Source organism: Hyla sarda, chromosome 7 (assembly GCF_029499605.1).
Source record: "Hyla sarda isolate aHylSar1 chromosome 7, aHylSar1.hap1, whole genome shotgun sequence".
In the NCBI taxonomy this organism is placed as follows: domain Eukaryota; kingdom Metazoa; phylum Chordata; class Amphibia; order Anura; family Hylidae; genus Hyla; species Hyla sarda.
This window is the reverse complement of record NC_079195.1, coordinates 111,482,248-111,495,606: the sequence shown is the minus strand read 5'-3', so window position 1 is coordinate 111,495,606 and position 13,359 is coordinate 111,482,248. Positions and strand designations below refer to the sequence as shown.

General features: G+C 43.4%; 1 protein-coding gene across 2 annotated transcripts in view; it reads right to left on the bottom strand.

The window, feature by feature from the left end:
* The window catches only part of MICU1 (mitochondrial calcium uptake 1), a 276,130-nt gene that overhangs the window by 199,318 nt on the left and 63,453 nt on the right, over positions 1-13,359 (bottom strand). For both annotated transcript variants that reach the window (XM_056530455.1, XM_056530456.1), the window contains exon 3: positions 841-1,018. In XM_056530455.1, the coding sequence (XP_056386430.1) occupies positions 841-1,018 (178 nt within the window). The remainder of the gene's footprint in view (positions 1-840; positions 1,019-13,359) is intronic.

Here is a 13,359-nt window from a genome sequence, read left to right as displayed (position 1 = left end):
GGTGCAGCATCGGAGGCGCGAGACTTCATGGCCGCGCCCCGTCAATGCAAGTCTATGCGAGGGGGCATGACAGTCGTCACGCTCCCTCCCATAGACTTGCATTGACGGGGCGCGGCCATGACATCACGAGCGGGCCGTGACCATGACGTCACAAGCCTCCAACCCGCATAGGCATTCAACCAGCACAGAGTGTAGTTCACTCCGTGCACAGGATGTCTGGGGTGCCGCAGCAGAGTTCTCAAGGGTCCCCAGCGGCTGGAACCCCACGATCAGACATCTTATCCCCTATCTAGGAGCGGAGCACCCCTTTAAGTACTAGACAGTTGTTTAAAGGGGTACTTCTTTGGAAAACATTTTTTTTTCTGTCAACTGGTGCCAGAAAATTAAACAGATTTATAAATTACTTCTATTTAAAAATCTTAATCCTTCCAGTACTTATCAGCTGCTGAATGTTCCGCAGGAAGTTTTTTTCTTTTTGAATTTTGTGTTCTGTGGTCAGACAGAAAGGAAATTCAAAAAGAAAAGAACTTCCTGTGAAGATATAGCATCTGATAAGTACTGAAAGGATTAAGGTTATTAAATAGAAGTAATTTACAAATCTGCTTAACTTTCTGGCACCAGTTGTTTTAAAAAAAATAAAAATAAAAATTTTAAAAAAAGGTTTCAGCTGAGTACCCCTTTAACTATACAACCCTTAATTTCTAGTTCAATACACATGGAAATAGGAGAGATTTTAGCATTAGTATAATTCACAAAAAAAAATTCAGTTAGAAAGTGATGGAGCAAAAATACTTTAAGGAAAAAAACATAACTCTGTATAGGCTATTACATTACACATACCTTCCGATCCCTAAATCCAACACGTTGCTTCTTTTTCTTCCCATCTGGTTGTTGATCTTCATCACTTGACTCCACAAACTGGTCACTGCTGTCCACTTGGGCCTCTGCCTCCTTCGGTTTGACATTCTCTTCTTCTCTTGAGTTGTGCTTTACTGAAGACTGTGCTTCTGCATTCGCTCTGTTGTAAGATGAATAAAGATTACATTTAACATGGACTTGTTTCTGGATTGCAAAATGAAGAAACTTTTTATAAAGTCTTTACTATAAAATTGCCTAACACTTATTTGCTTCTCAAAATAAGGAAGTTAAGATACTGAGAAAGATACGATAGTGGATAATGGGAGAGAAACCTTGGAGGACAGCTCACAATCTGGAGAAGGAGAGGACAAAAAAGGCAGTTTGCAGTGGAATCATATACGCTGTGAACAAGTAAAGAGGAAAAAATAGAGCTCACATTGCACACCATAGAGGCTGTACAACCAAAAGTGAGCAAACATTTTAATAAAAGAAAAACACACTACAAAAAGTGTGCATGCCCTTTAAGTATAACCAGAATGGAATTTGATTACAAAAGTTTTCGTATCACAGTTAGGCTTCTTTCACGCTGCCGATGTGCTCCGTCCAAAAACGGCCATTAGGCTTTCTCTTTTAATTTAATTTATTCTTTGCCTTAAATGGCTGTTATCGGGACGGAGCACAATGGACAACAACGGGCCCCGATGGATCCCATTGACCCATTGTTTATAGCGGGAGAAAAAGACGGTGCACAGACTAATTTTTCTACCGCTATTTTCTCCTGATTCTTCAATGGCCGCTGTATTGCCAGGACATACCAGCGTTGTAAAAGAAGCCTTAGCAAGGATAAAGTTGGAACATCGTAAACAGCTTTACATGAGTTGTAGATGAGAGATGGATATTAGAAATAGAATTCTCAAAAGTTTAACGTAAATGTAATAATTCTAGATTTTTCTGCATTGCACAAAGATCCTCAAAGCATTAATGTTTATTTATTCTTCTGAACTAGGATGAACTGTCTGGAACCATAAATTTCAAGAATACTAAAAGCATCGTATTTATTATACAGGAGATAGGTTTTCACAAGATATAGTAGAAGATGTAAGTCTGTATGTTAGAAGCTGTATGAAAGTCAGAGTGAAAGATTCAATTGTGGCTGATTGTCAGGAACAGGGACGATTGTGGGTAAACACAGGAAAAAAAAAACATTTTCTGGTCAGATGGTCAGCTGCACACACAAATAAAGCAGGCTGTGGGAGATTTTAACTATCCAGATATTGAATGGGGTCAGGGTTCGGCTAAAACTGCAAAGTAGAGAACATATCTAAATTTACTGTAGGATAGTTTTATGGGCTAATTTGTGGTGGACCCAACAAGAAGTGATGCTATGTTGCATGTGGCGATATTGGGAGAGATGAAAAATAAAGAACAGGGGGCGCTCCCTTGTAGTGTATATCAACTTGGTGTGAACCTTTCTCCACACCTAAGTGATATACTCACCTGTCAGGGTGATGGCAATCTGATCCACAGCTCCTAAGAACCAGACCATGCGAGAACCAAATGCACACAGCATCCCCACACTCTACTATGAGGAGTATACTGTCAAACTGGACCTGAGGAAGGCTGTATGTGCCGAAACGAGTCGCCCGTATTGTCAAATAAAATATTTATTGTCCTGTGCTGGCCTGAGTCTGTTTTGTGACAACCCTTGAGCAGCGCTTCCAAGACCGCCCTTTTCTCTTTTTACTTGCATATGTTGCATGTGGTCATTTCTAACAATTAAGCTGATTGGGAATGTAACTGTCCATGAAAACCATGGTAATAGCTAACACAATATAGTTTCTTATGGCTTAAAGTCTAGAAAACAAGGGCAGGTTTGATACAAAAAATATGGGAAAATACTACTCCAGGTAAAACCCCTAAAAAAGTCAAGGGGGCATAAGGGGTGAAAAGCCTTTTTTACCATAAGAACAGGAAATTTATGGAACAATCCACTCCACCTCAAAAACAGTTGAGGGCTTTAAAACCAGAGAGAGAATTTTTTTTAGAACATATTAACATTAATGAATATATAGGCTCACATTTCTTTCATTAAACCTTGCCTTCATTCATCTCCTCCCCTCCCTGGTTTAACTAAATAAGACACGTTATTTTTTTCATCTGTTCTGACTATGTAACTATATAGAGATATTGCTTTCTCCATTAATGGAATAAACTATAATACAATTATACATATATACAATTTAATTCTGGACCATTCCAATGTAGTCCAGAAACATCTTGTTTATATAAATAGGGTAACAAAACAATTATTGCTTAAAGGGGTACTCCGCCCATGGACATCTTATCCCCTATCCACGTGGTCACACCCCCTCCCATAGACAAGAATGGAGGGGGCATAGCATGATTTCATGACTACGGCTACACAAATGTTCAGAAGGCAGGGGTGCAGTCCCGGAGATCGCGGGGGTCCCAGTGGCCAAACCCCCGCAGACATCTTATCTCCTATCTATTAGATAAGGGATGAAATGTCCAGGGGCAGTGTACCCCTTTTTGGATTGGCAGCTGCCAAACATGTTATCTTTGTGAATGCCGGATTGGGGATTTATTTGTTGCTAGCGACAGTCTGCCTTGGACTCGTGGTATACATAACATTGCACTGTCCAGGTGACAGTGTAAACTTTTTGGGTCACCCAGTCTTTTGAATATTGGGAATTGAAGTCAGCCTATGTGGTCCTTATCTATCTTTTTGCCCCCACGTATGGAAAATGTGGTTGTACTTGGCATCTTTAAATGTACAGAGGAATACTGCCTGTTTGATCTATAGGAAGGTGCTCATCAACCAGTGCAACACCTTTTGATATCCTATTTTGGTATATAATTAACTGGGGGACTGGCAACTTTAACAAGATGCTAAAAGCAATTTGTCCAGCTATATGTCTGCTTCTATGTGACTCAATGAAGGCTTAATTTTGTGTACATATCTATGCTATACTAATATCTTACTGTCGCTTGCATACAACATGTCTATCATCTTTGTTATATGTAATAATTCTTTGTGCTACTTTGCAACATCATCCTCAATCTGTACGCATATATATTTTTCACTTGTTTTTTATAATCCCCTGATAAACCGTTGTATATTATAGGATACACGGGGAAACACATGTTCATCATAGGAGAACCTATTTAATAGGGATGTCCCGATACCATTTTTTTAAGACAGAGTACGAGTACCGATACTTTAATTCTAGTACTTGCCGATACCAAGTACTTATATTTTAAAGGGAATCTGACACCAGGGTGACCCGGTTTCTGGCGCTGTTTACCGTATGATATGTGGTTCCTTGTTGTGTACAATGGAGGCGGCTGTTGTAGTATGAGCAAAGATTTCTCTCTTCTCCATTGGGCAGAAAAGGGAATTTGCATTGGCGGCGAGAACGATGACCACATGGTGAGCAGCGGCAGAAACCGGGTCACCTGCACGCTCTACAAATAAATTCAAGTTAGTGCAGGTGACTCTGCTGTAAGATTGCCTTTAATAGTAGGTAGTATCCCCCTGCAGACATTAGCAGCAGCCCCCTTGTAGACAGCAGCCCCCCTGTAGATATAAGTAGCAGCCCCCCTGTAGATCACAGCCCCCCTTTAGACAGTGGGCCCCCCTTTAGACAGCAGCAGCAGCGGGCCCCCCGTTTAGACAGCAGCAGCAGCGGGCCCCCCGTTTAGACAGCAGCAGCAGCTGGCCCCCCGTTTAGACAGCAGCAGCAGCGGGCCCCCCGTTTAGACAGCAGCGGGCCCCCCGTTTAGACAGCAGCGGGCCCCCCGTTTAGACAGCAGCGGGCCCCCCGTTTAGACAGCAGCGGGCCCCCCGTTTAGACAGCAGCGGGCCCCCCGTTTAGACAGCAGCGGGCCCCCCGTTTAGACAGCAGCGGGCCCCCCGTTTAGACAGCAGCAGCAGCGGGCCCCCCGTTTAGACAGCAGCAGCAGCGGGCCCCCCGTTTAGACAGCAGCAGCAGCGGGCCCCCCGTTTAGACAGCAGCAGCAGCGGGCCCCCCGTTTAGACAGCAGCAGCAGCGGGCCCCCCCGTTTAGACAGCAGCAGCGGGCCCCCCCGTTTAGACAGCAGCAGCAGGCCCCCCGTTTAGACAGCAGCAGCAGCAGGCCCCCCGTTTAGACAGCGGCAGCAGCAGGCCCCCCGTTTAGACAGCGGCAGCAGCAGGCCCCCCGTTTAGACAGCGGCAGCAGCAGGGCCCCCGTTTAGACAGCGGCAGCAGCAGGGCCCCCGTTTAGACAGCGGCAGCAGCAGGGCCCCCGTTTAGACAGCGGCAGCAGCAGGGCCCCCGTTTAGACAGCGGCAGCAGCAGGGCCCCCGTTTAGACAGCGGCAGCAGCAGGGCCCCCGTTTAGACGGCAGCAGCAGGGCCCCCGTTTAGACGGCAGCAGCAGGGCCCCCGTTTAGACGGCAGCAGCAGGGCCCCCGTTTAGACGGCAGCAGCAGGGCCCCCGTTTAGACGGCAGCAGCAGGGCCCCCGTTTAGACGGCAGCAGCAGGGCCCCCGTTTAGACGGCAGCAGCAGGGCCCCCGTTTAGACGGCAGCAGCAGGGCCCCCGTTTAGACAGTAGAAGCTCCCCTCTTTGCAGGAAGCTCACCTCCTCTGTCGGGTGCTGCCGCTCCACTGTCACGTTCTTCCATGCTCCGGGCCACATCGTGTCGTTCTATGGAGGAGCATGTGACATATAAGTCACTCTGCTTCCTCCTGTTACGCCGGGCGCAGGGGAGGAGGCGGAGTGACGTGTGTGTCACATGCTCCTCCATAGGACAACATGATGTGGCCCGGAGGACGGAAGAACGGGACAGTGGAGTGGCAGCAGGTATCGGGCATGGTGTCGGGGACATTAAAAGAGTCCCCGATACCATGCAAATAACTAGTATCGGCCCCGATACCAGTATCGGTATCGGGACATCCTTACTATTTAATAAACTATTTTTTTCTACCTTTTATATATATATATATATATATATATATATATATATATATATAAATAAAACGTTTGTCTTTTGGATATTATGGGAGTTTTTAAGGGTATAAATAAATGGATGTTTCATCTCTATGTGATTTTGGTTATTCGCAGTGTACCCCTTTAACCTCTTAAGAATGCAGGCCGTGTCTAATGCCAGACATTATTGATCGCGGTTATGCCCGGCATTAACGCCTTAGACGCAGTGATCAAAGTTGATCACCGCGTCTAAAATGAGACAAAAAAAGCATTCCCGGCAGCTCTGTAGAGCTGATTGGAAACACCGATGTGAAAACCCGGTGTCCCGATCAGCATAGAGGACAGCAGTAGGGCCCTTTCCTGCCTCCTCGCCGTCCAATCTCTTTTGCGATGCTCCAGCCTGGCTCAGCAGGCTGAAGGAATAGAGCGCAGATAACACTGATCAATGCTATGCTATGGCATAGCATTGAACAGTGTATGCAATCAAAAGATTGCATGTAATGACCATAAGTAGAGTAACAAAAAAAATGTAAATTAACCCCTTCCATACTAAAAGTTTAAATGACCCCCCTTTTCCCCAAACTCCATATAAAAATATGTAAACATACAAACATATGTGGTATCGCCGTGTGCGTAAATGTCAGAACTATAAAAATATAATGTTAAATAAAATGCAATGTCAATGGCGTATACGTAAAAAAAAAAATTCCAAAATTCTAAATTGCACATTTTTGGTCATTTTGTACACTCTAAAAAAAAAGTGATCAAAAATTCCCATCTAAACAAAAATGGTACCAATAAAATGAAGCAAAAAATTAGCCCTCATATAGCACCATATGCAGAAAAATTTAAAAAAGTTATATGGGTCAGAAGATGACAATTTTAAACATACTAATTTTGGTGCATCTAGTTATATATATTTTTTAAGTCATAAAATAAAACCTACATAAATTGGGTATCCTTGTAACCGTATGGACCTACAGAAAAAATATAAGGTTAAAGGAAAAAAAATATATATATATATATATACACACACACACACACACCATATTTATCGGCGTATAACACGCACTTTTATAATATAATTTAAAGGCAAAAAGCCTTTAAATTATATTATAAATCTGGTCACTGATTTAAAGCGGCTGCAGCAGCTTGTGAAGTATTAGCAGCACGGCCGCAGCCACTTTAAATCAGTGACCAGCGGCGGCTCCTCCCCGCTCTGCTTTAAATTTTTCTTTACCTCCCTTATCATTCCCCTTTTTCCCTGCTTTTCATTTTTTTTTCATTTATTTTCCTTACCTGGCTGCGCTTCGGCAGGCCAGGTCAGGCGGGGGGATCTTGCGGGCTGTGTGGTCAGTGAAGCAGATGAATGACGTCCTCTGCCGGCTTCTCTGCGCGGCATCAGAGACGTCACTTAAGGAAAATTTAAAAAAACTATAAAAAGCATTGGGAAGAGGGGAATGATGAGGGAGGGGAAGAATAGCATAGGAGGAACATGATGGGGGGGGGGGAATGATGAGACAGGGTGGGGGGGATGCACTAAAGGACAGGGGGAAATTATGGTGGGGGGAGGCACTAAAGGCTTAATGTCTGTATGGCTAGTGGTGGTCTATGAAATGATGAGACATTGGGGGTGGCGATGAGAGAGGTAAATGTGGCACAGGGACTGATAAAAAGGGAAGGAATGATGTGGCACTGGAGGGGACAGGACCAAACTGAGGTGCAGAAGAAAACGTAGTTGGGGGCATGATGTGGCATTTCGTCTAAGTCATTTATTTAACTTTTTTTTTTTTTTACTTAAATTTCCCTGATAAAATGGGGGGGGGGGGGTGTTATACGCCAGTGCGTGTTATACGCTGATAATTATGGTATATAAAAACAACAGACAACAAGAAAACGGGGAATAGAATACACATATGGGCATCAGTATGTGGACTCCATATATATATATATATATATATATATATATATATATATATCACAAACAAAGAAAACCAATCGGAGCCACTAATAATTTGTCTGAGCGACAACAAATTTATTAAACATATATGAAAAACATTTACATACAATATAAAAAATGGATGAATTGCGAGAGGAATGCAGTATCAATAAGGAGATATCACCGACCCTGCATACAATCTATCAGTAAAAGGTACAGAAATAGGTCACAACATGTAACAACATATTTCATATTACAATAAAATCTACAGCAAAGAATATTATTTGTGGCCAGAAATATATATGAAAACTGCAATTTTGCCAATTTGGGGGGGGGGGGGGGTTGGTTTTTACACTGCACTTTATGATAAATCTGATGCTTTATTCTGTAGGTCAATACAATTAAAACGATACCCAATTTATACAGTTTTTATATTATTGTAAAAAAATAAAATGCTAACTTTTTTAACAATATTGGTATGCATAATTTTATAATTTTAGAGACATTTTTATTTGACATTTGGTATAAGACCATGTTCATGTGTTGTGTGATTGTGGATTTTTGATGAGGATGCAGTCAGTATGCTCCAGGTGCAAGGCAAGTGAGTGGGGTGATACAAAACCCCATTTACATGCAACATAAAATCATCCACAAGGATTTAACCCCTTAAGGACCCAGCCCATTTTCACCTTATGGACCCGGCCATTTTTTGCACATCTGGCTACTGTCACTTTAAGCATTAATAACTCTGGGATGCTTTTACTTTTCATTCTGATTCAGAGACTATTTTTTCTTGACATTCTACTTTATATGTTAGTGGTAAAATTTCGTTGATACTTTCTTGGTGAAAAATTAAAAAATGTTATGAAAAATTTGAAAATGTAGCAATTTTTTTGCTTTGAAACACTCTGCTTATAAGGAAAATGGAAACCTTAAATACATTATATATTGATTCACATATACAATATGTATACTTTATGTTTTCATCAAAGTTGACATGTTTTTACTTCTGGAAGACATCAGAGGGCTTCAAAGTTCAGCAACAATTTTCCAATTTTCAACAAAATTTTCAAAATCGGAATTTTTCAGGGACCAGTTCAGATTTGAAGTTCAGATTTCATATTAGAAATACCCCATAAATGACCCCATTATAAAAACTGCACCCCTCAAAGTATTCAAAATGAAATTCAGAAAGTGTGTTAACCCTTTGACACCCCTCACATAATTTAATAAGGGGTGCAGTAAGCATTTACACCCCACTGGTGTTTGACAGATCTTTGGAACAGTGGGCTGAGCAAATGAAAAATAAAATTTTTCATTTTCACGGACCACTGTTCCAAAAATCTGTCAGACACCTGTGGGGCGTAAATGCTAACTGTACCGCTTATAGTATTCCGTGAGAGGTGTAGTTTTCAAACTGTGGCACTATGGGGGCTTTGTAAACACATGTGGCCTTCAATTCCGGACAAATTTTCTCACCAAAAGCCCAATGGCGCTCCCTCTCTTCTGAGCATTGTAGTTCGCCGACAGAGCATTTAACATCCACATATGGGGTATTTTCTTGCTCAGAAGAAATGGGGTTACAAATTTTGGGGGGCTTTATTTTTCCTATTTTCACTTGTGAAAATGAAAAATTTAGGGTAACACCAGCATTTTAGTAAAAAAATTTTTTTTTTTTCGTTTTCCCGTCCAACTTTAACGAAAATTCGTCAAACACCTGTGGGGTGTTAAGGCTCACTATACCCCTTGTCACACTCCGTGAGGGGTGTAGTTTCCAAAATGGGGTCACATGTGTTGTTTTTTTTGCATTTATGTCAGAACCGCTGTAAAATCAGCCACCCCTGTGCAAATCACCAATTTAGGCCTCAGATGTACATAGTGCACTCTCACTCCTGAGCCTTGTTGTGCGTCCGCAGAGCAGTTTACGCCCATATATGGGGTATTTCCGGACTCAGGAGAAATTGCCTTACAAATTTTGGGGGTAATTTTTTCCTTTTACCTCTTATTATTTCACACTAACAGGCTGGTGTAGACCCCAACTTTTCCTTTTCATAAGGGGGTAAAAGCCCCCCAAAATTTGTAACACAATTTCTTACGAGTACGGAAATACCCCATATGTGGCCCTAAACTGTTTCCTTGAAATACGACAGGGCTCCAAAGTGAGAGAGCACCATGCGAATATGAGGACTAAATTAGGGATTGCATAGGGGTGGACATAAGGGTATTCCCAAACAGGGTGCTTCCAGCTTTTGCTAAACTCCCAGCATGCTTGGACAGTCAGTGGCTGTCCGGAAATGCTGGGAGCTCTTGTTTTGCAACAGCTGGAGGCTCCATTTTGGAAACACTGCCGCACGATACCTTTTACATTTTTATTGGGGGGGGGGCAGTGTAAGGGGGTGTATATGTAGTGTTTTACCCTTTATAATGTGTTAGTGTAGTGTTTTAAGGGTACATTCACACTGGCAGGGGGGGGGGGGTTTACGGGGAGTTTGCCGCTAGGAATTTGCAGTGCGGCAGAAAATTTGCCGCAGCTCAAGCTTGAAGCAGGAAACTCACTGTAAACTGGGGGGGGGGGGGGGGGGCAAACCTCCAGCTATTGCAAAATTACAACTCCCAACATGCACTGACAGACCGTGCATGCTGGGAGTTGTACTTTTACAACAGCTGGAGGCACACTGGTTTAGTGTTTAGCACACATTCAGTTAAGTTTTGTTATCTAACTCAGTATTTTCCAACCAGTGTGCCTCCAACTGTTGCAAAACTACAACTCCCAGCATGTACTGATCGCCAAAGGGTATGCTTGGAAAGAGAGGTAGTTATGCAACAGCTGGAGGTATGCAACCACAACTCCCAGCATTGCGAGAAATCCGTTTGCCTTTCATGCATGCTGGGAGTTGTAGTTTTGCAAGATTTAGAGGGCCATGGTTAAGAAACCACCGCACAGTGATCTCCAAACTGTAGCCCTCCCAACATACCCAAACAGCAAACAAATCCCAGCATGCCCAAACAGCTGTCTGGTCATGCTGAGAGTTGTAGTTTTGCAACATCTGGAGATTTACAGTTTAGGGACCACTGTATAGTGGTTCTCCAAACTGTAGCCCTCCAGATGTTGCTAGGCAACTCACAGTCTTCCTTAGTCTGCAGCACGCCGCACCAGGGAGCCAGCCGCACGTGATCATCGCCGCCGAGGGTAAGTGGACCTCCGGGGACAGTCACAGATGGTTCCCCCGTTCTGCCCGCACTACTGTGGGTGGGCAGAGTGGGGGAACCAAACTTTATCCCCCCCCCCCCCCCCGATCTGCAGGGATAGGAGGGGTGGCACCCCTGCCACCTCATTCCTATCCCTTTAGGGGGAACCATGGGTGGCTTGGATACTCCTGACCCCCCTCATGACCCGGAGTCGCCGCAGATTTGCCGACATGGGGCAGTCTCAGGACCCCCCTGGGCATTTGCACGGGATGCATGCTGATAGATATCAGCAGTCATCCCGGTCCGGTCACCGCTCAGCGTGCGTCGGGGACCGAAATTCCCACGGGCGTCCATGTACGTCCTGGGCGCTTAAGCACCAGGGAGCCAGGGCAAACAGATACGCCCTGGGTCCTTAAGGGGTTGAAGGGGTATTCCGGTGGAAAACTATTTTTTCTTTAATATCAACTGATGCCAAAAAGTTAAACACATTTGTAAATTACTTTTATATAAAAATCTTAATCCTTCCAGGACTTATCAGCCACTGTATGCTCCACAGGAAGTTGTATAAATTATTTTCTACCTGACCACAGTGCTCTCTGCTGACACTTCTTTCTGTTTCAGGAACTGTTCAGAGCAGGAGAGGCTTGCTATGGGGATTTTCTCCTGCTCTGGACAGTTCCTGACATAGACAGAGGTACTGTGGACAGACAGAAAATAACTAACTACACAACTTCCTCTGGAGCATACTACAGCTGATAATACTGAAAGGATTAAGATTTTTAAATAGAAGTAATTTACAAATCTGTTTATCTTTTTGGCACCAGTGGACTTTTGTTGAAAATAGTTTTCTACCAGAGTACTGCTTTAAGGGCATGTTGCAGACTTTCCAAATATATGACATTAATTTCATGTTTCTGGAACAATTTCACCCTTTTAAAACATGTAGATGTTACCATTAATATTTGGTCATATCCACAATGTAAATTTTCCACCCAACCGTACTCTGGGCCAACAACACTTTACAGTTTCAAGCAGCGGCTTTATTTTCCCTTACTATCCCTGCCTCTGTACTATTTCTACAGATGATTTCTTGTCACATTACTCCAAGAAATCAGAGAAATGATTTGTGTTTTTGTGTTTCACTGGGGGAGATGGATGGTCTCTGAAGAGTGTCACACAGTTGTGAGCAGTGACTGACTAATGGCTGTGGATCGCAAATCTATTTTATAACCAAATGTTGTCAGCAGTCAAAATACAGAGAAATAAGAACAGAACCTTAATGAAAGAATTTATTCTCATGACAAATCTTTTCAGCACAGACATCTGAAAACCTGCAGCCTGAATTTTAGATCACCTTTAAAATACTACTTGTAAAGACGTACAAGAATAGCAAAATCCTATTACTGGCAACAGAGGTTGCAGGAAGCTCTCTTGCACCCCTGAACTTTAAATTCAGTTTGGGGGATTTTTTTGTAAAATAGGCAATGTTTATGTTCCTTAGCAACTAGTGAAGTCCCGATACCGATAATGGTATCAGGACCGATACTGGACATTTGCAAGAGTACTTGTATTCATGCAAATGTCCCCGATACCTAATCAGATACTCACCAGCGGGACCCCTGCCGGTAGGTATCACAGAGGTGCCGAACTATGCAGCGCGCATCATAGCTGGGACCTGTGGCTGATAGCGAACACCACCAATCACGGTAATGTCCAGCATTAACCCTATAGATGCTGCGATCAAAGTTTATCGCGGCGTCTAAAAGTCCTGAAGTTAACTTCCGGTTAGCTCAGGGATGCTGATCAGGATCACCACGTTGAAATCGCAGTGTCTTGATCAGCTGAGAGGACAGCCAGAAGTCCCTTACCGTGCTCCGTGTCATCCAATCATCACTCCTTTACTTCGGCTATCCATGGCAGGCAGTAGTAAAGGAGCGTCGATAACACTGATCAATGCTATGCTATTGCATATCTACAGATTGCATGTAATAGTGCCCTATGGGGACAAAAAAAAGTGAAGAAAATGTGTAAAAAAATATATATTAAATAAGTGAATTAAACCCTTTCCTAATAAAAGTTTGAATCCCCCCCCCCCTTTAAATAAAATAAAATCTTTTTTTATATAAATGTAATTAACCCCTTAAGGACGCAGGACGTAAATATACGTCCTGGTGAGGTGGTACTTAACGCACCAGGACGTACATTTACGTCCTGTGCATAACCGCGGGCATCGGAGTGATGCCCGTGTCATGCGCGGCTGATCCCGGCTGCTGATCGCAGCCAGGGACCCGCCGGCAATGGCCGACGCCTGCGATCTCGCGGGCGTCCGCCATTAACCCCTCAGGTGCCGGGATCAATACAGATCCCGGCATCTGCGGCAG